This window comes from Delphinapterus leucas, chromosome X, assembly GCF_059928025.1.
Source record: "Delphinapterus leucas isolate spDelLeu-1000000601 "Yukka" chromosome X, BTC_Dleu_Yukka2, whole genome shotgun sequence".
NCBI classification, from domain to species: domain Eukaryota; kingdom Metazoa; phylum Chordata; class Mammalia; order Artiodactyla; family Monodontidae; genus Delphinapterus; species Delphinapterus leucas.
This window is the reverse complement of record NC_143150.1, coordinates 72,393,860-72,419,756: the sequence shown is the minus strand read 5'-3', so window position 1 is coordinate 72,419,756 and position 25,897 is coordinate 72,393,860. Positions and strand designations below refer to the sequence as shown.

General features: G+C 48.0%; 1 protein-coding gene across 12 annotated transcripts in view; it reads left to right on the top strand.

Moving 5' to 3' along the window:
- The window catches only part of DLG3 (discs large MAGUK scaffold protein 3), a 64,832-nt gene extending 40,912 nt beyond the window's left edge, over window positions 1-23,920 (top strand). For 8 of the 12 annotated variants that reach the window (XM_089904418.1, XM_089904420.1, XM_089904419.1 and 5 more), the window contains 11 exons: window positions 11,446-11,622; window positions 11,869-11,944; window positions 12,761-12,860; window positions 16,677-16,718; window positions 17,609-17,689; window positions 18,010-18,060; window positions 18,653-18,754; window positions 19,540-19,712; window positions 20,110-20,219; window positions 20,554-20,645; window positions 21,651-23,920. In XM_089904418.1, the coding sequence (XP_089760544.1) occupies window positions 11,446-11,622; window positions 11,869-11,944; window positions 12,761-12,860; window positions 16,677-16,718; window positions 17,609-17,689; window positions 18,010-18,060; window positions 18,653-18,754; window positions 19,540-19,712; window positions 20,110-20,219; window positions 20,554-20,645; window positions 21,651-21,757 (1,111 nt within the window). In that variant the 3' untranslated portion in view covers window positions 21,758-23,920. The remainder of the gene's footprint in view (window positions 1-11,445; window positions 11,623-11,868; window positions 11,945-12,760; window positions 12,861-16,676; window positions 16,719-17,608; window positions 17,690-18,009; window positions 18,061-18,652; window positions 18,755-19,539; window positions 19,713-20,109; window positions 20,220-20,553; window positions 20,646-21,650) is intronic. The other 4 variants (XM_089904421.1, XM_022561000.3, XM_022561005.2 and 1 more) reach the window with 2 other exon arrangements.
- The last annotated feature ends 1,977 nt before the right edge of the window (window positions 23,921-25,897 follow it).

Sequence of the window (25,897 nt, the reverse complement as noted above, 5' to 3'; positions counted from 1 at the left end):
GAGCCTCAAGCCCACTAGAACCCTTCATGGTTCTTTTCTAAAATGAACCCTCAGCTCTACTCCCTCTGTGTTGAGAGCAGCTTTCTTCACATTTGTTGTGAAGAGAGGAGAGCAGGAGGAAGGCTGGACTAGTCACTGGTGATCTTTTCAGTCTCCTGTTTTCTGTCCCTAAGCCCTTGCTCTGGATCTGCAGCCTAGACACTGGGGTGCCAATGGGGGGACTCAGAAATATGCTGTCGCCTCCCGCAAAAGGGTAATAGTTATGTGACTTGGTCAGGATTGTTCCATTCCCGTGCTTCCAGCCCCCGCAGATGTGGCACTCCAGTGTGTGTGGGAAGCTGATCTTTAGGCAAGACAGTTTCTTTGGAGAGCTTTATTTCTAAATTTCCCCTCTCTACCTATCCTGTGCTAGAGCTCTCCCTGCCTGGGCAGGGGGAGTGGGGCATCAGCTCTCAACCTGGAAGACCTGGAACACCCTTCTCTGGTCCTGGCAAGGGACGCATTCCATCTGACTCTGGGGAGGAGGGTGGAGACTGCACTCTGTTTCTAGTGAATCAGTTTATACAGTTTATATCATCTGCCCTTAACCTTATGTAGATAATATCTGTATCCTCAGAGGAAAGTAAATATGGTTTAGAATAGTGAACATTTGTAATCGCTAGAGTTCATCAAGGGAAATAGTATTTTATGGCTAGATTAGCGAGCTGAGGTATTTCGCTAAGCTAACCCTCTACCAAAGCCTGAAGCCTGGCTCGCTCTATTGCTTTTTGTGCCTGTTTTTGGCCTTTTTTTACTCTACAGTAGCTTCCTTTTGTTCAGCATTTAAGTACATTCAAGGTTCTTCCATTCTTAATAAGGAAAGAAAAAAAATTCCCTTGATTACCAATAGTCCCTTAAACTATTGTCTTGTTTCTCTTCTTCTCACCACATTTGCCACATTATGTGCCAGGAAACACTAGCTCCTCAAGATGTTAAGTATTGTGTGAAAAATCAGTGGTTCAGTAAGTTGGGCAAATGCAGGATTAAACAGAGGAAAACAGGGTTCTTTACTGTGATCAATCTCCAGGAGGGACTGTACTAGGCAGTGTTTCCCCCAAAGATAGGAGCATGGGAGCCTTATTTGGAGAAACTGGTCTTAGCATCCAGGCTTGGAAATATTGCAGTCGTCTGTACTTGCTGCTGCTATTTCTTCAAATTGCTTCTCTTTCAATAGGAAAGGAAGTGTGCATCTGCTTATCAGCATGGTGGTATGGTTCCAAGCAACTCTGGAAGGCTCCAGAGGGGCAGAAGCCCAACTCTGTCAGTAGTGACTGCTTCACTGATTCTCTGCCATTGGTCTGATCTCTTCATATTTGTTTCCGTGTATTACCGGCTTTCTTCTTTAAAGGCTCTCTTTCTACCTTGCTGACCATTCCTCAATACGTTTCATTAGCTCTGCCCCATAAATGGCAAGGTCATTTATGTTCACAGCTTCAAATCCTGTTGTGTAAATGACAACTCTGATCTCTTTACTGAACTCCAGACCCACATATCAACTACTTGTTGCACACGTGAGTGGAGCTGCCCTCCCAGTGCCTCAAACAAGCAGTGTGTTCCAAATGGACCCCCACACCTACTCATCCTCCTTACTTTCCTTATCTAAACTAATTGTGTCACCCTATCATGTGGAAAAGGGATTAGATTTGTTCTGTCACCCAAGGCAGATCTCAACTCAACATAAGGAAGAAAGAGCTTATGATTAAAACTGTCTGAAAGTGGAATGAACTGCTTCTGGAGATAGTAAATTTTATTCTTTGTCACTGGAGGTGTTACCAAAGAGGCTGGGCAGCCATTTGTCTGAGTGTTGCAGAGCGGGTTGAAGCTAAAGATCTGCTCAGAGGCTTTTAGTAGTTCCCAGTGTCTTCAGGATGAAGGGGAACAAACAAACATTTTAAACAAACATTTACGGGAACAAACATTTAAACATTCTCTTTAAATTGCTTTTAAAATCCTTTTAATAATGCTACGAAGTTGGCATTATTATTCTTATTTTTCAGGTGAGAAAACTGAGATTCCAGTTAGACAGCTAAGAAGTTCCAAAACTGGAATTTGAACCTGGCTCTGACTAGAGCTCTCTCATCATTTCCCAAACTTGCTGATAGGAATCAGCTGGCATGCTAGTAAAAGTACAGATTCCCAGGCTCTTCTTCTATCGATTTAGATTCACCAGGTTTGGGGAAATGTATGTTTTTAACAAGCAGTCATAATGCTTAGGAATGACCACTTGTTTGTCACAATAGACATTTATTTCTGTTTCACTCGAACAACTGAACATTACACTTACTTTAGCTCCTGCCACGTGGAAAGCAGTAAAGCACGGGCCTGAGAAATTGGGCGTGGTTGTGGCGGTAGATTCAAGGAAGCGGTAGACCTGGTTCCCGCCCTCCAGCAGCTTGCCATCCACACAGATGATACTACGCAGCAGGTGGTTAAAGTGAAGGAACCCTTTACAGTGGGATTTCACCTCTAATTCTGTTTGCTGTTGTTTCCCCTTCTGACATGCTCCTCCTCCCTTCCCTTCCCCTGAATCTCTATCCTCCTCTCGTGTGCATGGGGTTGCAAAGCTGTTTTGAAGCAAATAACACCCTCTTGCAGCTGCACCGAGGCTGTAGCAGGTGAAGCCTTAGGAAGCTGCAGCCGCACTAACCACGGGGGAGATGGGATTTGTGGAGCGGGGAGCAGGAGGAAGAAGGAAAGATAACAGTGTTTGGAAAATGAAACTTGGTTTTAAAGTCACTAGTGACTTAATGGAAAGGCCTTCCCCACCCTTCACCATACTATAGAAACATCTCTTAAATAGTATAGGCAGGGTGAACAGAGCCCCTCTTTCTGCCCAGTCTAGGGCCTTTGCTCTGCTGGTTAATTTGCCTTCCACACTAGAAAAGTCCACAAAATATGCCTCTCTTGAGCCTTTTGCTCAGGGTCAGGGTGATTAGATGTTTAACTCAGGCCATTCTGATGTGAAGGTAGTAAAAAGACACAGGGTAGGTTAGAGTTCCAGAGACCTCCAAGTTCTACACTTGTATTTAGTTTATTTATTTACTTCATGAATGAACAAAAGACCTTATCCTCCAAAGCTTGCCAAGAGGCTTGATAGTACATTTGTAGAAATAGCTTTTGAAAGTCTGTTCCGGCTAGCCTGGCTACATTCTTTGCAGTCACAGGACAGCATCAGGCATTTTGGGAGTCCTGGCCTTCTGGCTGGCCATCTGCCATCCCAGTTTTCTTCCCACTCTAGGAAGGAAGTCATGCCCCATCTGTAGTCCTGATTCAAGAAACAATGTCAAAAAAATGTCAGAAATATTGGCTTGGTCATCAAAGAAGGCTGGAAGGTGCTCCTTCTTCTTCACAAGCAGACATTAATTGTACACTGCTCTGTGCTTAGCCCAGGGTGGTGCTCGGGGGAGCCCAACTTTCTCTTGCTCATTAGTGAGTTTCAGTAGTGGATTAAGATGCCAATGAGGTAATATTGGCAGGCTTCACTATCTGACAGAGTTTGGGAGTGATGATAATCCGCATCTTAAAAAGCAACCACAATTTATGTAGTGTTCAGGGCTACCAGAGGATGGGATAGTTTCCTGTATCAGTGGTTCTGGAACTGCCTGTTGCTGGATCATATACAGACACCAGTCCTGGACTTGTAATCCCCTCAGCTGATCCAACAGGTGCTGTGAACCCTGAATATTCACACACTGTGGGTCTGTGAATGCCCCTCTAACTTCATAATTGCTCTCTAAGGACTGAGACTCTGAGGTAGACTAAGGAGAAGAGTGCCCTCCCCTGTTCTCCATGTTCCCTTCTTCAAGGTGTGCAAGGGACTCCTGACTTGCTACCAGCTGCACTTGCTCCTCCTGTGATGACCCACCTTGTGTCTATCTGAGTACTCAAGTTTGGACTTTTGAGTTGCTCTTCAGGAGCTGCGAGAAATTTTAACTCTTGCACTAAGGTCAAGGGCCGATTTACAGCTCTCTGTGCATCCTTTAGATGGACCAGGCAAGGGAGGGGCTGCTGAATTTTTAAGTAATATGTGCCCTTTATCTGGTACTTTCTGTCTCAGGCAGCTTGGGCTGCTGTAACAAAATACTATAGGGCAATAGACATTTATTCCGCACAGTTCTGGAGGCTGGGAAGTCCAAGTTCTAGGTGCTGGCAAATTCAGGTTATGGTGAGCCCCCTCCCCCCTTCCTGGCTTGTAGATGACCACCTTCTTGCTGTGTCCTCATGTGGCCTTTCCTGGGTGTGTTCTGAGGAGAAACAGGTCTCTTTGTCTCCTCCTCTTCTCATAAAGGACTAATGTTAGGATGAGGGCCCCTCCCTCATGACCTAACCTAAACCTAATTGCCTTCCAAAGGCCCCACCTCCAATTACCATTACATTGGGGGTTAGGGCCTCAACAAATGAACTTGGAGGGGGGAACCCAAACATTCAGCCCATAACACTGACCAAAGGAAGAAATCGATGTCTCCCAACTGGTATGGGAGGGATATACAGTGGAAGAACACTGCAGGATAGTAACTGGGAGGGTGTTCTGTGCTCCCTGCCCCAGCTTGGTCTCATCCACCATTCACGAGCATCATACGTGGCCTCAGTCCTCAAAGGGCTTTCCCCAAAGGGATATCATATGAAAGATTAGAAAACTGCAAGAGTTAAATAGCAATAAACAGAAAATATAAAGAAAGATCGCTGCTAAATACGTAGTATGAATTTGGAAGAAGGAAATTTGGAGTGGGCAGGGTCACAGAGAAGGGTGGGACTTGGGTTGGGCCTCAGAGGAGCTGCTGATGGCGCAAGGGGACAGGCAGAGCCTCCCAGGCCAGACAGATGGCTGGGTCCACAGGCAAAGAGGTGGGCACACTACTAGGTGAGTACATGGAAGCAGCTACTTGCCTTTGAGGCTGTAGTGCTGAAGTGCTGTTGTTTACTTTGCTTTGAGAAACCTGCCTGACCGGTTTCCTCGGTATTTGCCATTTTCTTTGCATTCCTGTTCACTAAGACACCAGGGTGTCTGGGCCAGATGCGTATGATTTCTCTGAATCTTTCAGACCCTAAACTTTAAAATTTAGGACCTGAACTGCAGAGACTTTGGGCCTGGTAATCTGTTTACTTTGAGCTGATTATATTCCTGCTTTCCCACTTGGCAGTGAGGTCGCAGCTGAAAGGAAGATTAGGCAAAGTCCTCTGGAGCGTGTGCATCATCCCTGTGGGCAGCTCTTAGGGGATACTATTTGAAAGGTCACCACTTAAACAACATATCTTTCAAGACCTTTGACAACGCCTTCTCCTTAGGAAAGACAGGCAGCGGCATTTAAAGCTGCTGCGCTGAAACTTAGCTTGGGAACTCCAACCTGCAGACCCTGGGAAGTGAGCATCTGCTTTTCGTGCTGCTGTGACTTGGCTCCAGAAGGTGGCTTCATCGCCCACTTTCTGTTTTTACGTGCCACATTTTACCTGGGACATGCTCTTTACCCTGCTCTCAAGATAAATCAGTATTTTCTGGCCTGGCCATGATGTTTGAGAAGTTGTGGGAAAACCCAAGATCTGGCTCTCCTTTGCTTCACAGAGGTACATGGCCATAACCAAGGAGAACATATTCAGGGTTGAAGTCAATAATCTTTTATGTAGACCACTCACTGTGATCTTAGGCTGTGGATGGTAATATTTCCATAAGCTTTGTTCTTTCCCGACGTAGTGTTTCCTTCTGACCTGACCAGTCCTTAACTTGGAGGCCCCCATGAGATTCTTTATATTTACACCCAGGAAGGATAAGGAGTTTCTGAGGCTTCTAGTCTCCCAACACACCATCTTGTCAATAAGCTCACACACATGAGATGGGACCAAGGTGACGGAGTAGTTAATTATGGTCTTTTTTTAGGTGTCCGGAGAAAACAGGTGTTGCTTTTTTTTTTCTGCTCACTCTTGGTTTGAGTCAGAGGTTGAAAACGTTGGTTGCTGTGTCATCTGGGCCCTGCATGTGTAGGATTTTGGCTCCAGGACAGTTGTTCAGTCTGATTTAAAAGGGGAGGTATGTTACTGCCTTGACTTTCCTTAGTGCTTGCCCTAAGGATAAAAAGGGGCGGGCAGGAGGATATATTCATGTTGTGGAGAAAGGTGTTCTTTGATCCTCTTATCAAGCCTAACTAGAGGCATTTGTAACAAGGTGCCAATCCCTGTCACTTCCTTAGGTTTCTAGGCTGTTCCTAAGAGAGACTGTTATTGCTAGAAGGCCACAGTTTAGCATGCCTCTTAAAGATCTTTGGTAGGTAGTCAATATTTTTTCAAAATTTATTAAGGTCTAATTTGCATACTTTTTCCTATTACATGAAATACATGTCATTTGAAAGGTGGTTTGACTTTACTACTCAGGCTTGTTCTCTTTTACTGGATTACTTCCCACGTGAAAGTTTAGCCTGGTAATGATTTTTTTTTAATTTATTTGGTTGCACCAGGTGTTAGTTGCAGCACGTGGGCTCCTTAGTTGCGGCACATGGGCTTCTTAGTCGTGGCACGGGAACTCTTAGTTGCAGCATGCGTGTGGGATCTAGTTCCCTGACCAGGGATCGAACCCGGGCCCCCTGCATTGGGAGCGTGGAGTCTTAACCACTGCGTCACCAGCCTGGTAATGATTTAAAAAAAAAAAAAAGCAAAAAAAAAAAAAAAAAAGTGAGGCAATGAAGTCGGTCACACAAGGCCTCCTAAATGAATGCCAGACTCCTTAGCTGGACTCCAGGCTGTCCACAGGCAGGCCCTGGCCAACCGCTCTCCCGAGTGCCCTGCGGTGAGGCCAAACGTGGGTGCTGCTGATCCCGGTACACACCCTGGGCTGCTTGCCTCCGAGCTTCTGCTCATGCTGTTCCTTCTAGCCGGAAGGGCCTCTCCCCATCTCTGTCTTTGAAATCTGAACCGTCATCAAGGAGGCCCAGTTCAAAGTTAACACCTCCCCATAGATTCCCCAAGCTCGCTGTGACCTATGCTCCCTCTGAAGGCTTTTAGGCCTTGGCTTGTACTGCGCTTGTGCCTCTCGCTATGACACACTGTCAGATAGCATACTCCACAAGGCCAAGACTCATGTTGCTTCTGTATCTCCCTTCTGTCAAACACAGTGCCCCAAAGTAGACTCAGTGAGTATGTAAATAATGGAAGAAAGATATTTTCCAGACATAGCCAAGTGGACAGTTAGCTTATTTTTTTTTCTTTTTTAAAAATGTGACCGTGACTTAGACTTCACAAAATTTTTCTGAGATTTAAGAGCCCTGGTCTGAGAGTTAACCATCGTACAACTCTAAGATGAGGCCCTGTGCATCTCTGGGACTGGTTTTCATTGTCTATGAGGTACTTTTCAAGCTCTTAGTCAGACAGAATTTCAGCAGGAAGAGATTTGGAAAACAAATCAAGATCATGACAATGGAAGAAGGACTGTTGAAGGAATTAGGAATGTTTAGCCTGGTAGAGAAGACCTAGGAAGGACTCAGACTCATTAAATGTTTGCACTGGAAAGAAATTTAGAGAATATCAAAGGAATTTCCTTTATTAGATAGGAAGTGGGGTGAAATGACCCTTGAGGTTTCAGTGTTCTACAGAGCTCTTCTCATTTGCTGTTCCGATTGATAGAAAAGGAAATTCTTGTCAATTCACCTTTTACGTTCTCAACTGAGAATGATATTGTAGTTCAGAATTTCAAATTCAAGTTTTAGGCTGCTATGTTTTTAACAAAATCATCGTTTAAAAAAAGCATTGTCCATTCTGTTGTTCACTATTGCTCATTCACAAATTCATCAGATAGAATGTAGGTAAACTTAGGTACTACATTTTATTGGGAAATTGCCTTTTTTTGCCAGGGACTGAAGTAAATGACTCAAGTCAGGTGCCTGGTTTATTGACTCCCCCAGCCCTTTTTATTTTCTTTTTTAAAAGCGCCTAGAACAGTGGTGTCTGTTCATATTAGATGCTGATAAATATTTGCTTAATTAATGAATATCCTTAAGAATAGACTATTGTATCATCATTTAAAATATTAGTTTTGAAGAATAGTCAATGATATGGGAAATACTAATGATACAATTTCAAGTGACAAGTAAGGTTGCAAAATTGTGTATACACACCATGTTTGTAACTTAGAGAAATATGTACTTTTTGATTTGTGTGTTTATTACGCAATATTATACAGTACCACAACAGTATGAAGAGTTACTTCTAAGTTACATTAAATGTGATTTTTCTATTTTTAGGCTTTATATTTTTCAAATATTCTATAATGAGCTTATATTAATTTAATTTTTAATGAAATTAATGCATATGGATAGTTTAAAATGTCAAATATTACAATAGCATATGCAAAAAATTTAATCCCTTGCCTATTCACCCCCTTTCTTGCTACACAAAGGTAACTGCTTTCGAATATTTTAACTGTAACAAAAAGAAATAGTAAATCTAAATAGCCTTCTATGTGTTAAATAAGGGAGTTACAAAATAATAGGGATGTAGAAATATAGTCAAATGAAAAGTCAGGCATTTATTTCCACCAGGAAAAAAAACAATAGAGGACTTCCCTGGTGGTGCAGTGGTTAAGAATACGCCTGCCAATGCAGGGGACACGGGTTCAAGCTCTGGTCTGGGAAGATCCCACATACTGTGGCGCAACTAAGCCTGTGCGCCACAGCTACTGAGCCTGCGCTCTAGAGCCTGTGAGCCACAACTGCTGAGCCCGTGTGCCACAGCTACTGAAGCCCACACGCCTAGAGCTCGTGGTCCGCAACAAGAGAAGCCACCACAATGAGGAGCCCACATACCAGCACAAAGAGTAGCCCCCCTCTTGGGGCAACTAGAGAAAGCCCACGCGCAGCAACGAAGACCCAACGCAGCCAAAAATAAATAAACAAATTTGTTTAAAAAAAAACAACAATAGGAAAAGTTTATAGGAAAGGAGGGGTAGTCATCTATGAACACCACCTACATAATGATGTAAAATTAAATATTGTTTAACCAAAAAAATGTGATGTAACTAAATTGGGAGGGCAGGGGAAAAAGAATGGGTGAGTGCTATAGAAGACCGATACATAATGTCTAAAATGTAAAACACAAAGCAAGAAGAAGCAGTTGTTTAGAAATATGTTAGAAAAGAAAAAGAAACAGCTAAAATATTTGAAAGCAGTTCCTTTTTAAATTGAGTTACATTTTTTGAAAGTCGTAAAAGGAACACATGCCTGTGGTTTAAAAACAAACCAAACAGTTCCATTCCTGACAGGCAGTGGGAACTGCTGGCATTCTTGTTGCCTTGGATCTGTGCTTATTTTGTTTTTACTTAGCTCGTGTTATGTGTTTTAATATTGTAAAGTATCCAAAATTCATCTTGGAAGTAAACTGACCTATTAGTTTTATTTAAATCTCAGATGTTTAATCAATTACCAATAATTGGATTCCTCATCCAGAAAATGTTTACATCAACTTTACTGTATGTACTCCAGCTTCTTACTGCTGTTGCCAAAGGTCAATATGGTTCTTTGAGGTGCTAAAATATATATTGGATTGTCCCTTTTATGTTTTAAACTTGTAACCAGTAAACTCTCCCTTCTAATCTTCTACAGCCTCATCCTAATCTCTCCTAACTCATTTCAACATCTTCTTCCTTGCCTCCCCAAACTAATTTGTGCAGAATCCAAGCTCTGTTCTTTTCCTTACTATATTTGTTTTAATCTTTGAAGCCCATAATGACATTTAGTGTTTCTCATTGTCACTTAAGACAATAAGGTCTTCACCATGCACGTGTTCGTAGGAAGCTCTGACAGAATAGCTTCCTTGCTTTAGGACACTCAGTTTCGAATGCGGTGCAGACGTGTTCAGATTTGATTCTATCACACAAAGCCCAGAAAGAACCTTGGGGATGGAGGGCCTCCTTAATCTGCTGACCTCAGCCTCTCTCCTTATTGCTTTGAGTGTGTAAATTGAGGGAGATAAAGGGTTTTTGGTCAGAATTTGGGTATTTTCATTTTCAGATACTCTGACAGTGACTTCTTAAGGATTCCATTTTAAGAAGTTTAAGATGTAGATGGGTGTTTCACGCTCCACAGTTTTATGACCTTCTGCATTTCATTTGGGCCGGCCTGCACATGGGGAAATAGTATGTTTTACTTTGCAGCTTCCCTCTGAGCCACAGACCACTGTATTGCAGGTAGAAGTCTAAGTCTTGGAACTAGTTCTGGGAAATCTGCTGGGCTGTATGTGCAAAGGTGTTAACAGAGAATATGAAGAAGACAGAGCCTAGATTACAAGTAGAAAAATACAAGCTTCTCACTGAAATCACCCATTTTGTGGTGACTGCGTATGAGGAGAGATCCAGTGGATGAGAAAAGTAGACACTTTCATGTAGATGTGTCTGTTCCCTGAGCAGGGGAGCTCTGCTGTCAAGTACCAGCTTCACCACAGCCGAAGTCAGCAGTCTATCCTGAAGGACTGAGCTTGCAGCTTTGGTTTAAATGTTCCTTCAAATCCACCCCCTTTCCCTGCTACCTCATCATATATGAGGTCAGATTAATGTTCCTAAGTCTCTTTGGATGTGTCACTTCCTTACTCCCAAATCTTCAGGGGTCACTAGATCAGGTCTATTCAAGACCTTCCAAAATGGGCGCCAGACCTTTATTTCCAGCCTCATTTTCCATGGCTCTCAGCTGCAACCAAGCTGGTCTCCTCCTTTTTCTCAAGCCTAGATGGAATAGCTCTCTCCCCACCTTCTCCTACCCTCCCCTTTAATCTTTACTCTGCATGTCTTATCGGAGGACCTGGCTTCTGTCCCAGTTAGTTTGGTGTGTGACCTCAGTCAAATTATTCTTCCTCCTTGAGCCTCCGTTTCCCCGTATATGAGAGAGAGAGACTGAACTGGGAGACTTCTTTAGAGGGGCCCCTTCAACTTTATCCTTGTGCAGGGTCAACATCAGCCTTAGCTTTTTCTTTCGCTGCCCCAGGATGCACGGCCCTTTTCTCTTTTGTATTTCTACAGCATTTACCATTCATTGTTTGGGATTGTAGTTAACATTTTTGTGTCCTATCTTCAACTACTTTTTAAAGATTTGTTGTAAACTGAGACAGCCCATTGGCAGAACTAACTTGTTTCCCTAGGACGTGGCTGAGGGAGAAGACTAGCGAGGGTGTTCTGCTTTGGACTCACACTTCATGTCCAGAAGCTGGGAGGAGATGGGACTCGTGAAAGATTGTTTTCCCTTACGCCCCTTGTTGGGGGAATGGGATATTTACACTGTCAAGACTGAAAGAAGGATGCAGTCTCCCACAGAATTCCTTCTGGTCTGCTGTAAGGCTGCTGGGTGTGTGCTGACTCTTTGGGTTGACCTTCCTCTGCCATCCTTCCACCTATTTAGGGTGGAGATGACCATTTCATCTTTCACCGTTTGTTTCCAGGGCCTTGTTTGATTATGACCGGACTCGGGACAGCTGCCTGCCGAGCCAAGGCCTCAGCTTCTCCTATGGTGACATTCTACATGTCATTAACGCCTCTGATGATGAGTGGTGGCAGGCGAGACTGGTGACCCCCCACGGAGAAAGTGAGCAAATTGGTGTGATCCCCAGTAAGAAGAGGTGAGTCGTCATGATCATGAGAGAGGTTTTCCTTACCCTGTTCCTGGTATTGATTTCTTTTTTACCTATTATACTATAAGTTGCTTGAGAGCAGTGGATGTGCTTTATTACTCCTTTTTGGTAGAGAGCTGGTGCTCAGGACATGGTTACGATTCAGTGAGTCAAAGATGGCTGCTGTGCCCACTGCAACCCACTGCTGAGACCATGCACTGGCAGTAACAGGACTTCTTTCTGACTCCAAAACAGGGTGGAAAAGAAAGAAAGGGCTCGATTGAAAACCGTGAAGTTTCATGCCAGGACGGGGATGATTGAGTCTAACAGGGTAAGTGGGGATCCCCAAGGAAGTCAGCCATATGTGAAGAGGCATAAGAAGCTTGAAGTCTGTCTGGTGGATAAGAAAACTGGCGAGCACAAAAGAATATCTCTTTTTCAGGGCGCTGGCTCTGTCCTATCAGAATACTGACTGCTTTTCACAAAGCAGAGAGAGCGGGCACCCAACCTCTACAGCCAGTGTATACTCCTCCCCCCTGAGTAACTGGCTCTTGAAGATGTGTTGGAGTTGGACTGTTTGGAAGGCTGACTTTCTTGGGGCACATGAAACCACTTGTGGGTGTCTCCCTGGCTGTAGACCCTTTTGGAGCTGTGGGGACCCTGAACAGAGCCTGGCCTTGTCATCCAGCCAGCAAGGCCAGCCCCAGAGCTCCGACCGCCCTTCAGACCGAACGAGGCATGAGGGCTCTGTCCATTCACCCCTTTTCTTCTGTGAGCTTCACAGGCCAAAGAACTTCTGGAGCGGTAGAGGGAAGAGAGACACGGAGTAGATGACTCTGTGTGTATCAGTGGCACCTTAGGGCATGTGTCCAGGAGGCTACAGTGACCTTTATCCTTTAGGAAGTACCAGTGAGTGCTGTGAGTCTGGATTAGGTAGAAACCTCTAACATCCCTACAACATTTTCCTGTAAACATAATTTTCCTCTTACATCAACTTTCATTTAATCTCATAGACTCCATTTGTGAGAGATGGTCTTTTGTTTAGCTCACCATTGTCTCCATTTTAGTTTTTCTTGCATGCTTTAAAATCCATTGTTCTGTTTTTTTTTCTTCTGTCCTTCCCCTCCATGTTCATGTTCTTTCACAGTCGATCAAAACGAAACGTAAAAAGAGTTTCCGCCTCTCTCGAAAGTTTCCATTTTACAAGAGCAAAGAAAACATGGCCCAGGAGAGCAGCGTACAGGAACGTAAGTAGCAGCAGGGAACAGAGAGCAGGCCACCCACAGCCCCGCCCTCTCTTCCTCATTTGCACCGAAGACTGGGAAAGTGTGTGTGGGTATGGGTGTGGGTGTGTATGTGTCCGTGTGTGTCGGTCCCCCGTCTGTCCGCCATGTGTGCATGCGTGTGAGAGAGAGTGCGTGTGTGTGTGTGTGTGTGTGTGTGTGTGTGTGTGTACCTGCTTATTTGCAGAGTCAGGGTAGAAATTGGCCTGCACAGGGAGACGTTGGGTCTTTTTTGTCCAGCTCCTCGCTCTGAAAGAATGTTGGAGGCTCTGAGGTAGAACTGGTTCCAGGGCTTGCCCACCAGAAAGTCGCTGGCACTGGCATTGGGAGTACGTGGCTGAGCTCTGCTGTGGTGGTGATGAGTGGTTATCAGCTACAGGGTCAAGTTCAGAAAAACGGTTTCTCAAGAAAACCAAGTCTAGGGACTCGGTGTTGCTCTCCTGGCTTCTTCCTCTTGTGTTTTCTTTCCCTTATCTTCACTCATCTATGTCAAGAGAAGAGCCTTTTCTTCCCTGGACACCTGGAGTTGGGCCTACTTCTTGAATTACATGCACGTGCATATGCGAGTAACGCATAGGGATGTTCACACAGCTCTAACAGACTCACTGTCTTCCCAGAGTGTTACAGAGCCAGCTTTCAAAATAAAATCCTTCTTGCTTAAACGAATTGACACCGAACGGGGTTTACTAAGCATCGTCCAAATAAAGGTTTATTGAGCAACACAAAGCTGGTTTGATAGAAAAGACCATAAAGCTGGGCTGAATGAACTTGCCATCCTGAGAAATGTTCTCTTTCTACCATGTGCCTCAGAAATTAACTTCTCTCACCCTAACCTTAAATACCAGGTCAGGCTGCTAAAGTATTTCTCGCATGGCTCATGGTGAATTGTAAACCTCTCCTCTTCTGCCTCACAGGGAGGGGTCTCGGGGTCCTGAGCTGTTGGGACAGCAGGAGACTGACTAGTTCCGATAGGGAATGTCCTTTTTCTAGGCCAGCATGTTTCATGGTCATGGGATACATAGGTCATCAGTGTCTGGGGTGGCAGCTAGTAGATTACAGGGGTGCCCTCATCCAGATGCAGGTTAGGGCTCACAGTTCTGGGTAGCTCAATAAGAAGCACTAGGTGCAGTAGGAGACGGTCTGAGACAGAGGCCTGAGGTGAGGTCACCATAGTTCGTTCACCAGACAATTCCAGAACTTCCGTGCTGAGCCCAGCCTGGGGAGGCTTCGCTGTTGGGTGGCCCAGCTGAACGGGGGAGGGGATTGGCTGCTGGATAAGAGTTGAAACTGCCTAGTGCTTATTCTCCAGAAGCTGAGCTCATCCCCTGTGGTCTGCAGAACTCAGGTCAGCTTGGAAGCCCACACCTCAGACTGCATGAAGCTTTCCCTGAAGGGTTTGGACAGAGTGAGTCAGTATTGGACGAAAGCTCCTTGGGATGATGATAATTCTGCCAGCCTGTCTGCCACACACAGATGTTTGACTTTTCATTCACCCTCAGAGGGAAATGGTGATTTCAGGGGCAAAGCAGAGGTGGCTGTGTAACTACACATTTAGTCAAAGCAGGTGCTCCGAGCCTTGGTAAGTCACCTGTCTGTCCTGTCGGCCTGTAGGCTATATATAGACCACCTCAAAAAGGTCACCCGCTCCAGGGCCTTTTGGCAGCAAATTGGGCAGCATGAAGTCCAGGTATCATATATGGCCTGGGATGTTCTTTCTGTAGCAAAGTTCTTAACCTGGCTATATTTATAGGTCTTCATAGTATTTCATACTTCTGTCACTGATGCTCACCTGGCTCTGTATTCTTCCTTCCCCTTGTCTTTTTTCTCTATTTTCTGTCTTCTCCCCAATTCTTTCCCTCCCTCCCTCCTTCCCTCCCTCCCTCCTTCCTTCCCTCCCTCCCTCCTTCCCTCCCTCCCTCCCTCCCTCCTTCCCTCCCTCCCTCCCTCCCTCCCTCCCTCCTTCCCTCCCTCCCTTCCTCCCTCCCTCCCTCCCTCCCACTTTGTCCTGCTGTCTGTGAAATTAGGACTTCCCTGGGTTAAGTGACGATTATTATGGAGCAAAGAACCTGAGTAAGTCAAACTTACATACTGTTAACTGTATTTCTGGCATGAGTGGAGTTGCTGGGGTTGGGGTACAGGGGACATGGGTGAGGGCAAAGGGCGGAGGGGAGGGCAGTGAGAGAATTTGTGAGAACTGGTACCACAGCGGGAGGAATTAGAAGTGGCTCTGAATGTCACACTTTTGCTCTGGATCCCTGGTACCCTAATAAAAGCCTATCATTCATGTCTCTTTTTTTCCTTTTGTACCTTGAAATGGTGTGGAGCCGTCTTGGCATCCCACCTTATAAGTGAGGGGGGGCAAGAAGTGCTTCTCCAGAGGTGACCACTCAGCTCATCTCTAACCTACTGTTGAGGTGAGGGGTGCCCGCCTGTTGTATTCTTCTTCCAGTGACGCAGCACTAAAGAATCGGACTTAAGATTTAGCTGTTTCAGTCTCTGTAAACAGGGGGTAAGAGTACCGTGAAGCCCTTTACCCAGCGTACATCTGGGATGTCCCGGAAGGTTCAGGGGCCTCAGCAGATGGCTGTGGGCTGGCTCCCCACAGAGAATCTCTAAGGGGCTGAGCAGGTGGGAGCCTTGACAGCATTTTCTGGACTATATATATTTAGTGCTTTAGCTTGGGAAAACCCTGACCAACGTCTCCCCTCTGGAAAATAATCCTAGACTTGAAAAAGGAAGGGACCTAGATGACAGGGCCTTAGCCTCCCTGCTGTGCACACAGGCACGTGCACACACATGCGGCCGTGCCGGGCAGGTTCTGTTAGTGGATACTCTGCTTCCATAAGTAATAAAGGCATGAGGGTAAAGGAGCTTCATCGGGGGGTTGCTCAGGAACTAGCATGGGTGGTGACTTAGCCAGTCCTTCCTGGGGGCCACAGCATATCACGGTCTGGAATAGTGTCATCTTGGCTGAAACGAGCAGTGTCTCACTCCATAGTTCGTTGTTTCCATGTTCCATCTTCATTCGACTGTCGTCTTGGGAGCGATGGGCTTTCTTTGGGCCAAACTGTGCTCTGTGCCTCCTGCAAGTGCGGCTGCTGGGCCCGCTCAGATGCGGGGAGGCCCCAACAGTCTGAGACAGGAGGATCGTCTTGTCTTGCCAGTGTTCTTCATTTGTTGTCTCTGTGTTGTGACGTGTCTGTCTTCTCCTGGACGGAGGAGCATCCCCTTTCACCGCTGGGGCCAAGCCCTCTTTCCAGGTAGCAGCGGCAGGAGGGCTCTTGGTTCCACCCATTGGCCAACACGTCATTCCCTGCTGATTGCTCAACCAACCCAGTGCTTAGCCTCTTAGTCGTGCACAATTCTGTACTTCAGGGGTTCTATGTGGGGAGGAAGCTCAAGAGCAGCCTGGTCGCTGGGCTTCTCTTTGCTACTGTCACTGCCTGTCTAGCATTGGGAGGTGCATTTTGGGATAGGATTTGGAAACCATCCAAGTCAGTTCTTCTGATTCAGATGAAGAGGACGCTGCCAAAGACTGGAAGCTGGTAGTCTGTAGGGAGGGCCTTGGCAGCCCCAGAGGGCCCTGGGGACAAGTGCGAGGTGGCCGGGGCTCAGGATTGGAGCTGTGCCTCCCAGCTGGTAGCCTGATGTGGCAGGCCTCCCGTGGCCTGACTTGGTTGGCAGCTCAGCGTCTGGCTCTTGGAGCATTTGAGTTTTCTGCCGCGTGTGACCTCTCAGTGGTGTGTTCTGAATCGGAGTCTCTTTCTTGTTGGCTTGCAGAGGGAGTGACATCCAACACCAGTGACAGCGAAAGCAGTTCCAGTAAGTGTGTGTCATTCTCCCCCATGTCATGTAGCTCTACCATGTGTCCCAGCCATCCTCATTCCAGCGTTGCACGGCTGCCATTTCTGTTCAGAGGCTACTGCTTCTTTTAGCCATGTACACTTGGAGATCCTGGAAATGCTGTGGCCATTTTGTCCTTATGGGATGGGATTTAGGCTGTGTATTAAAGGGGAGAGCATAAGCCCTGCAGTTCTGGCCAGGACCTGACTTAAAAGCTTCCCCGGGCCCTGGGAAGGCTGAGCAGCCAGTGAGCAAATCCCTGCCATAGCCACTATGGGCTGTAGGTGCTGCCAGTTTTACAGATTTGCTCAGAGACCAAAAGAAGAATGGCTCCTGTGGGATATTGTTCTGAATTGCCTTTCCAGGTCACTAGTACTCCCTGGGTTAAGGCTTGGTGTCCTTACCTTTTAGCTGGGCTAAATGACCAGATGACTGCCCAGTTTTCCTTCAGAGATCCTGTGACCAGGCCAGAGAAGCCACAATTCAAGCCGCATGAACTTTGGGACTACTGGCCTCTCAGGAGTTGTGGCTGGAGGCCCTGAGAATGCATCCTGGGGCTTGATGCAGATATCGCTGCCTTCCCCGGCACTGCCGTCGGCCACTTTGGGACCTCCTAGCGCCCAGTACCACGTCTCTTGGTGACTGTTTTAGGAAGAGCTCATCACTGCTAGGATAGATGGAGCTCTACCGTGAGGGGAGAGCGGTGCTCAGCACTGCTCTTAAAGGGCACTGAGGACCTTAGCCCAGCCTTGTGCCACTTTTCTGGTTGCTTCTTCCAGTGAAGGGGAGATAGGTAGACCCTTAAAAGGGGCAAAGTTTAGCTGCATCTTTGGGGACCTGCATGAGTGCCCTGACTCCCTTGCCTGCAGATGAGGGGACACAGGCAGTGTGTCTCGACCAGTTGACGCTTTCCTGTGATTCTCACCAGAGCAAGAAGGCAACTGAGCACGGTAGAATATTACCTATAAGAAGAGTTCTGAGAAATTGAGGTGGCTTTTGGTGGAGGCTTCATGGCTTCTGGGTCATGTCCCTTTGCTCAGCTATATTTCACTGAACGAGAGGACTCCTGACTCCTGTCCCAGGGGCGGTGAAGGTCTTCCTGTGCTTTCTTGCCAATGGGAAGTAGATAGGCCCAAGGGCAGGTGTTAGCAAGCACCAGCTGACAAGGCTGTTTTCTGGCAGAGGTGGGGGTGAAGTGAACGCTGTAGGGAGATGAGGACACAGGGAGGCAGATGATAAAGTGCTAACGTGTCCCCCTTTTTTGTTGCAGAAGGACAAGAGGATGCTATTTTGTCATATGAGCCAGTGACACGGCAAGAAAGTAAGCCCCCTTCTGAGAGCCTTGCCTTTGAGCCAGTCTGGTGGTCATGGGGCCCGGCCCAGTGGTTGGCCGTGGCGGCAGAGGGGTGAAGGTGGGGGAGTAGGAGGGCAGCCAGTCCCTGGATGCCTCCTTCTCATCTACTTCTTCCTAGCGTTAGAACAGGGAAGGCCACCCAGTGTGCGTCCCTCACTATACCTTTGCTTGCTGCTGGGATGCTTTCCGAAGGATAGGACAGATTGACAAGGATGGCAGAGGTCGATTTCAGTGGATGTGGCCACTGCTAAAAGAGAGGCTTCGGTCCCTCCCTTCCGTGGCTGCTCTGAAAACCCTTGCTCAGCTGTTGGTGCCCATGCAGAGATTTCTCCTGAATCTGTTGGAGAGGGAGATGCTTCTGGTTTCATACTTGCCTTGGACTTAGATATTCTCAAATTAAAGGCTCTTTGATGTCTTTGTAGTTAAAAGGCAGAATGGCTGAAGATGTGCTCTCCCGTCTGAGCAGTGGCTCCAGAGCCTCAGTGCTCCAGGCATACGGGGAGGGACAACAGGCCATCTGGTAGGGGCCTCACTGACTGTCTCTGTGCTTGCTCTCCAGTTCACTATGCAAGGCCTGTCATCATCCTGGGCCCAATGAAGGACAGAGTCAACGATGACCTGATTTCTGAGTTCCCGCATAAATTTGGATCCTGTGTACCACGTAAAAGCCCAGGGCATCTTTGGGAGGGAGGCGTTGGTGCCCTGGGAATTGTTGCTCTGATGTTTTATGGAAAGGGCCTGCGGCCAGGTTCTAGGGTTCTCTGGGAACAGGGTGCATCTAACACCCTGGAAGAGGGAGTTCCCTGGTGGTCCAGTGGCTAAGACTCCATGCTCCCAATGCAGGGAGCCCAGGTTCGATCCCTGGTCAGGGAAGTAGATCCCACATGCCGCCACGAAGATGCCGCATGCCACAAGTAAGACCCGGCACAGCTGAAAAAGTAGTTTTAAAAAATGTAAAAAGAAAAAACCCACCCTGGAAGAGATTAGGCAGCAACGCATTCCCCCAAAGCTGATGTGGGGAGGATTAAGACATCAGGCCGGTCTGCTCACTCCCTTGGAGAGGAGTTTGAGTGGTGGTGGTTGGGAACGATTGGGCGCTTGGGGGTGCCCAGCCCACGAGGTGTGGGTGCGGCCCTCTGGTTGGCTTGTGAGGCTTGCTGGCTCCTGTACCACGTTTGGCACCCTCTGTCTGCCAGACCTTGGCCCAGGAAACCCCACCTTTCTGGTCCAGTTGAAGCTAAAGCAGATAGCTCCCAGCTTCTAACCTGGCTGTTAGAAGAGATGTAGGCAAGACAAACTTCTTCCCAGCCTCTTTCCCCCGACTCATCTGAAAAGCACTGGAGTGGCCCTGGGGCCCAGCGGTGGTTGGGGGGAACAAGTCAGCTCTCCGGGGCTTGGGGCAGGTCGTTGTCCTTGCACCACAGAGCGTTTCCTCTCTTCCTGCAGATACTACCCGGCCTCGGCGTGATAATGAAGTGGATGGGCAAGACTACCACTTTGTGGTCTCCCGAGAACAGATGGAGAAGGATATTCAGGACAACAAGTTCATCGAGGCAGGCCAATTCAACGATAATCTCTATGGGACCAGCATCCAGTCAGTGAGGGCAGTTGCAGAGAGGGTAAGGAGAGAGGCGGAGGCGGTGGCCCTACGAAATTACCCTCAAAGGGAGCACAGAAATGCTGCAGCCAAAGTTCTGCGTGGATCCTCATCCTTCCAGCACATGGCCCTACCCAGTGGCAGTGCTGACCAGCGCCACGCCCACCCCGCGTGTTCCCAGACCCAGGTTGGAGGCATCTGTCTCCTCTGCGCAACTCACCCCAGAGCGTCACCCACCTGCAGCTTCAGATGTGACCTTGTCTGGGTAGTAGGAGCAAAATGTGGAGCCCTGGGTACCTCAGAAGTAGAATCTTCCAGGCCTCTCTGGGTGGCCCCATGTTTCCCGCAGGTGGATGTTTGGGTTAGCACAGGGCGTAGACAGGGACTGGGTGGACTGATGCCAGTCTTTGCTTTTTCAGGGCAAGCACTGCATCTTAGATGTTTCTGGCAATGCTATCAAGAGGCTGCAGCAGTCACAACTTTACCCCATTGCCATTTTCATCAAGCCCAAGTCCATTGAAGCGCTTATGTAAGTATTTGCTGAGACTCTCGGCTAGGAGAGGGCCCCGGAAAGGAAAGGAAAAATCGAGTGGTTTGTTGGGCAGGGGTAAGACCCAATGGGTGCTCAGTGGAATGTCTGCGCCCCACCCTGTTCACTGGGGGCTCCTTTGGATTCGAGTGCACTTGCGTGTATTCCTGGTTGAGCTTTCAAACCTGGAAGGTTTGAGGAATGTTGAGCCTTGGGCCGCTGCTGCTCTCAGAGGGCAGCTGAGCAGCTTTTCAGGGAGCCTGGAACAATCCTTTGTGTTAATCAAGACACAGAACCTAGTTTTGGGTACTGTTTCCTTCCGTGTCTTTGGCAGGGAAATGAACCGACGGCAGACATACGAACAAGCAAATAAGATCTATGACAAAGCCATGAAACTGGAGCAGGAGTTTGGAGAATACTTCACAGGTAAGTCTCCCCATTGCACAGCTGGGGTAACATGGGAGCAGCTGGACACCTATTCTGTGAGTGTTTCCAAGAGGCCCGGGCACCTTGCACAGAGTTTCTGGGCGCTTTTGAGCTCAAGCATTGCCAAAGCACTCAAGTGCCCTCCAGCCAGAGGAGTTTAGCCAGTTTCTGGTATCAACCACCATCACCAAACGCTGCCTTTGACCGTTTTTGTTCGTCTTCCTGTCCCTCCTAGACTGTAGGCCCCCTGTTTTAGTTTGTTTCCCTCCCTCACAGTCTCCCCATTGCACAGCTGGCGTGGTGTTCAGGCTGTCGCCTGTCAGTGTGTGTGTTTATATGGTCACCTACTTTAGAAGGGTCAGTTCCTAAAAGGTTGGGAGGGTTTCTGTGTAATATGTTGCTTACCTTTTGAAGTACAGGGACATATGTGTGCAAGGTGGTGCTGAGAGAACTCTAGCTGGTGGTGCTACAAGGTTACCGGGGGACAGGATTCATAACTGTCCTCGCATACCTTGGGTCTCGGAGCTCCCTTTTCTGTTAGCATCCATGTCCTTGTTTGTCGGGTTGACCTCTGACATGGAGCAGATGTGACGGCCCCAGGAGCACGGCACCTTGCCAGAAGTTGTGGCTTTTTCAGCTCTTGCTCTGGATAACCAGGATTTTCCACATCTTCTGGTAAGGCTGCGTTAGAATTACCAGCTGCCGGCCTCATGGCAGCCAAGAGGGGCGTGATCTACAAGGTCTGGCGTCTAATGGGTGCTCAATAAACATTTCTGAAGCACACGTTTTCCTACTAATTGCTGCTCAGTCTCACTGTCTTAGCAAGTTGACATCAAGCCCCGGGCCTGCAGTGCCCGCCAGTTTCCCCAGCGACCTGGGCTCCCAGACGGCCGCCTAGTGAATGAGCGGGGCTGAGCTGTGGGGCGGTTGGGATGGGCCAGACTGTCAGGGTTTGGGGCAGGGGGTTGCTGTGGACCACAGTAATAATTCTGTTTTCCTCTTCAGCCATTGTACAGGGTGACTCACTGGAAGAGATTTATAACAAAATCAAACAAATCATTGAGGACCAGTCTGGGCACTACATTTGGGTCCCATCCCCTGAAAAACTCTGAAGAATCCCTCCCCTCCAACCATTCTATTGTGAACAGAAGAAACCAAGTCCCTCTTCCCTCCTCCCTCTTCATTCCTGTCCCCATGGGGAGAACAGATGACTACTGTTCTTGTCCCCTTTTTTAGATATGTCCAAAAAATTGAGTTTTCTAGTCCTGTTCTGTTTTTTTAAATTTTTGTTTTGTTTTAGTTTATTTTTTGGGATGATGCCATCTCACTCGTCATGTGACTGCGCCCATTCCTGCATGGACCTTTCCCAAGCACTAGCACAGGTGCAAATCCATCAGAGTCATTGTTTTCATAAAACCAAGCAGAAGCGAAGAGAAGAGAGGAGGACTGATGGAAAGACAGACTGGACAGCTGCGCGGCTTATGAAGCGAGCCCCGCGCACCCCGCGAGGAGAGGCTCCCAGGCTTTGCTACGATCTGTACACTGCCTCGCGGCTTGGGACAGCGCGGTCATGGTGACAGAAAGTATCTTATTTATATATAGATATATATATGTAATTTATATAAAATATATAGAAATTATTATATATATATATATTATACACTCTCATATAATATATATATATATTCACACGCATTTGGACTAGAAAATCTATGGAGACTTCATCAATGGTACTGTGTTATTAGAGAAATGCTTTAATTTTCATATTCCAATCAGATGGCATCTTATATCCCAACTGGTTGGGGAGGGAGTGAAAGTGGTAGTAAGTGCTGTACCGAGGGCACCCGCATTGGTCATTCTCTTGAGAGCTGGGCTTTTCTTTAGGAGGGGTCAGGTCAGCCAGAGAACGGTGAGAAAGGGCTTTGGCCCGGGGGCCAGAGGCTTGGAGCTGTGACCCTAGAGCCGACGCTGCCCTTGGGGCACAGTCAGGCCCGCGTGTGGGGAGCGAGAGAATGGCCAACGGTGCTCCCAACGTATTAAATTGCCAATTGTTTTATGCCACCTGATGTGTCTGCATGAGAGGTTTCCTTTTTGTTCATTTTTAAGCTGCTGTTAAACCAAAACCATGTTGTGCTACTGTGTCAGCCTTTTCATTCTTCCAAATTTTACTTTTACTATTTAAGCGAATGTGTAGAATCCAATTTGACCGTGTTCTAAAGGCTCAAGATGTTCTGGAGGAGCCGGGCCTTGTGATAGACTAGGCGACCCGGGCTTGGCCATCCCGTCAGCGGAAAGGGAAGTGGGGGCAGGTGAGAACCGACAGGAGCTGGGCCTCCTACTGTAACGTGTCCCTTCACTCACCTGCCAGGGACATGCTGGGCTCAGCCGAGGCCCTGTCATGGGGCCCACTGGCAGGGACGGGGAGTCACTTGCCTTCCAGCTCTGCGCTGGGACAGTGGGACGGCCCTGAGCTTGGCCAGCCGCATAATGAAAAGTTTGATTTGGGTTGTTTTCGCAGCTGCTTCATATGCCCTACCTACCCCAATCCCTCACCAACAGCTGGTAGCTTACTGTTTCTTCAAGAAGAAAGTAGACTTTAATGCTGTCAATTTGAGCTGTAGAGCTACAATTCACTTACTGTTGAGATGTGAAACCCTGTTGCTTTTTCCCAGAGTCAGACGGCAGTGTTTGTGGTCAAGGGGGTTTTTCTCTGACCAGAAATGCAGGCGGCAGGTGTGGCCCGGGCCCCGCCCCACCATGCTCCTTTGAAGCCACCATGCCTCCCTCAGCTCCACGCTGGAGGCACGACCCAGGGGAGAAGAGCGTGGACATGCTTGGCCCCAGGGTTGAGCCTGTTGTTTCCTAGCCCACTGTGTTACAACCGGTGCAAAGCATACATGTGGAAGATGCTTTGAGCGCTACCAGGCAGATTTAGGAAGTCTGTTAACAGTTCTCCTACCAGCATGATGAGGCTAACTGTAAAGTGTGGGGCCCAGAATGTGGGTAAAGAAAGGGCAGCAGCTTTACCCGCGCAGTACACTGGATTGGAGGCAAGAGGGGTAAAGTGGTGTCCGATTATGACTCTGGGGAGGAGGGGGTGAGCTGGGAGTGCTTTGATTTCTCTGATGTTAAGTGATGTAGTCTGAGTGATGCTCAACCCTCTACTCCTCCCAGGGAAGAAAAGCAGAGATTCGAAGCAAGCATGACACTAGTTGGTTTACCGGTGTTCCTTCCAAGGAGACATATATTTTTTAATAAATGATAGTTGCAATGAACTGTGGCTCAGAGACCTTCCTGAAGTAGTTGAGAGGGGAGGGTGGGGGCACAGCAGTGGGAAACATGTCCCAAACCTTTGGGGGCCAAAAGGCTCTCTGCTTAGTGACCGTCAGCTGACCGAGTCAGGTGTTCCTCTGGATGGCTCTCGACTCCTGTGGTCATAACAGGTCCTTTGTGAAAGCTTTGCGCTCAGTCTTCTACCCCAACCCCAAAAAACTGCCTCAGGTAGTGCTGGCCAGGTGTGTGTGGAGGGCATGCACGGCCTTCAGGGCAAAATGGCAAAGGTACACAAAGACAGACAGGAGGTGCCTAATGCAGCACAGACGTTTGTTAGAGACAGCGGGAGCCAAGGCAGGAGCAGAGAGCCGAGTAATAATAAACATGGTAAGAAAAAGCTGGGCTCCCAGCTACCAGAAAGCATTAGAGCCCAGGGGGAATGAGGGTGAGATGGGCCCAGTTTGCAGAGCAGGGTGGCAGTCATCCCGGCAGCCCTGTGATGAGAGGAGGAGCGCTTAGAGCAGGTGCCTGTGACGTGGCTGGTGTCCCTGTAGCTTGAGTGAAGAAGCCTGAGGACGTCCTGCTGTGGTTCAGCTCAAGAGCGATGACTGTGTGGGGGCCGAACCACGGCAAGGACAACAGTGCTTAGCTGTTTGCAGGGTGCTTCTTTTCACACATTCTCTCATTTGCTAGAAGGCAGCCTAACAAAAAGGAGTCCCCAAAGTGCTCTGTGGGGTTTTAAGGAAATCCACCTCCTAAGTAAGTGTAAAGGGCACAAAGAGCTGGCCTCTGATCCCGCTGTGCTGAGACTCTGGCTCCACAGCTGCTGTCCCTCCTAGAGGCGGCGCGGCTGAAGAAAGCGCAGCCCTGGAGGGAAGATGCTGAGCAACTTGGAAAGAGCAGAGGTGGACACCCTGACCCTGAACTCTACCGCCGCCTTCTCCACTAGGAGGCAACGCTGCGCTCTCTCCCCGGCTCTGCTGCTGACAACGCAGCCAGTCCCACCCCAGCCTCTTCGTCTCTAACAAACAAACAGACCTTAAATTAAAACATTCCTGGGATGATGCTGACTACATAAAATATTTGTTCAGATGCAAATGACCAGCTTTGTCTTAAGGTGAAAGTGGTTCTAGAAATTAGCTAATGAAAGCAAAATCTTTACCAAAACTAGCGTGGAAGTTATGCTCAAGGATGAAGCTAATACAGATGCAGGGGAAGGTAGGGGTTGAGCTGCAGGACTGGGAAGGGACTACAGGGGGAGTATCCTGAGCAGGTCCAAGTCAAGCTAAAAAGGATGGGACTGCAAAGGGACACTGGGCTCCTTGAGCAGAAAGGTCAGTACTAAAGGACAACGGAGCCCTCTCCACGGGGACAGCACTTGCCTGGTGCCAACCACTGGAGGCCCACGGTGTCAGAGTGGCTGCTGAGAGAGAGAGAGCCTTAGCTTTCTCAAGACAACCCCGCGAGCGAGCGCCTGCGGGAGACGCTCACCTCAGTGCTCCCACGTTTTGCCCTTCATCCCTGTTCCCAACTAGGGTTTCATGGCCTTGCTGCCACTAATCCTCTTACCCATTCAGTCAGTTCCGTGGCACCTCTAGGACATTCTATTATTACTGCAAGTAACCTTCTGAAGCTCAAATTCCAATTTCCTCCAAGGCCTCTCTTCCTCGTCACTTCCCAGAAACAGCAGAACTGGCACACACACACCCCCTTCCCCCCACTCCCCGCACACCTTGGTTCCTGCCGAACCAGTGGGGTCTTGGTAGCAAGAGCTTTCGCAGAGGATAGTCTGTTTCAGCTGTGAAGCCCCAACTAGATTTTATCTGAAGCACTGAGAGCCTATTGTCGCAGGGGGATACCCACTGGTGGTTTCCACATTAGACCTAATGGACTCCCTCTGCGTCCTGTCCCTCCCCCGGCACTCGCACTGTCACCAGAAGCATCTAGCACACGGCAGAGGACTGGAAAGTGGGTGGTTT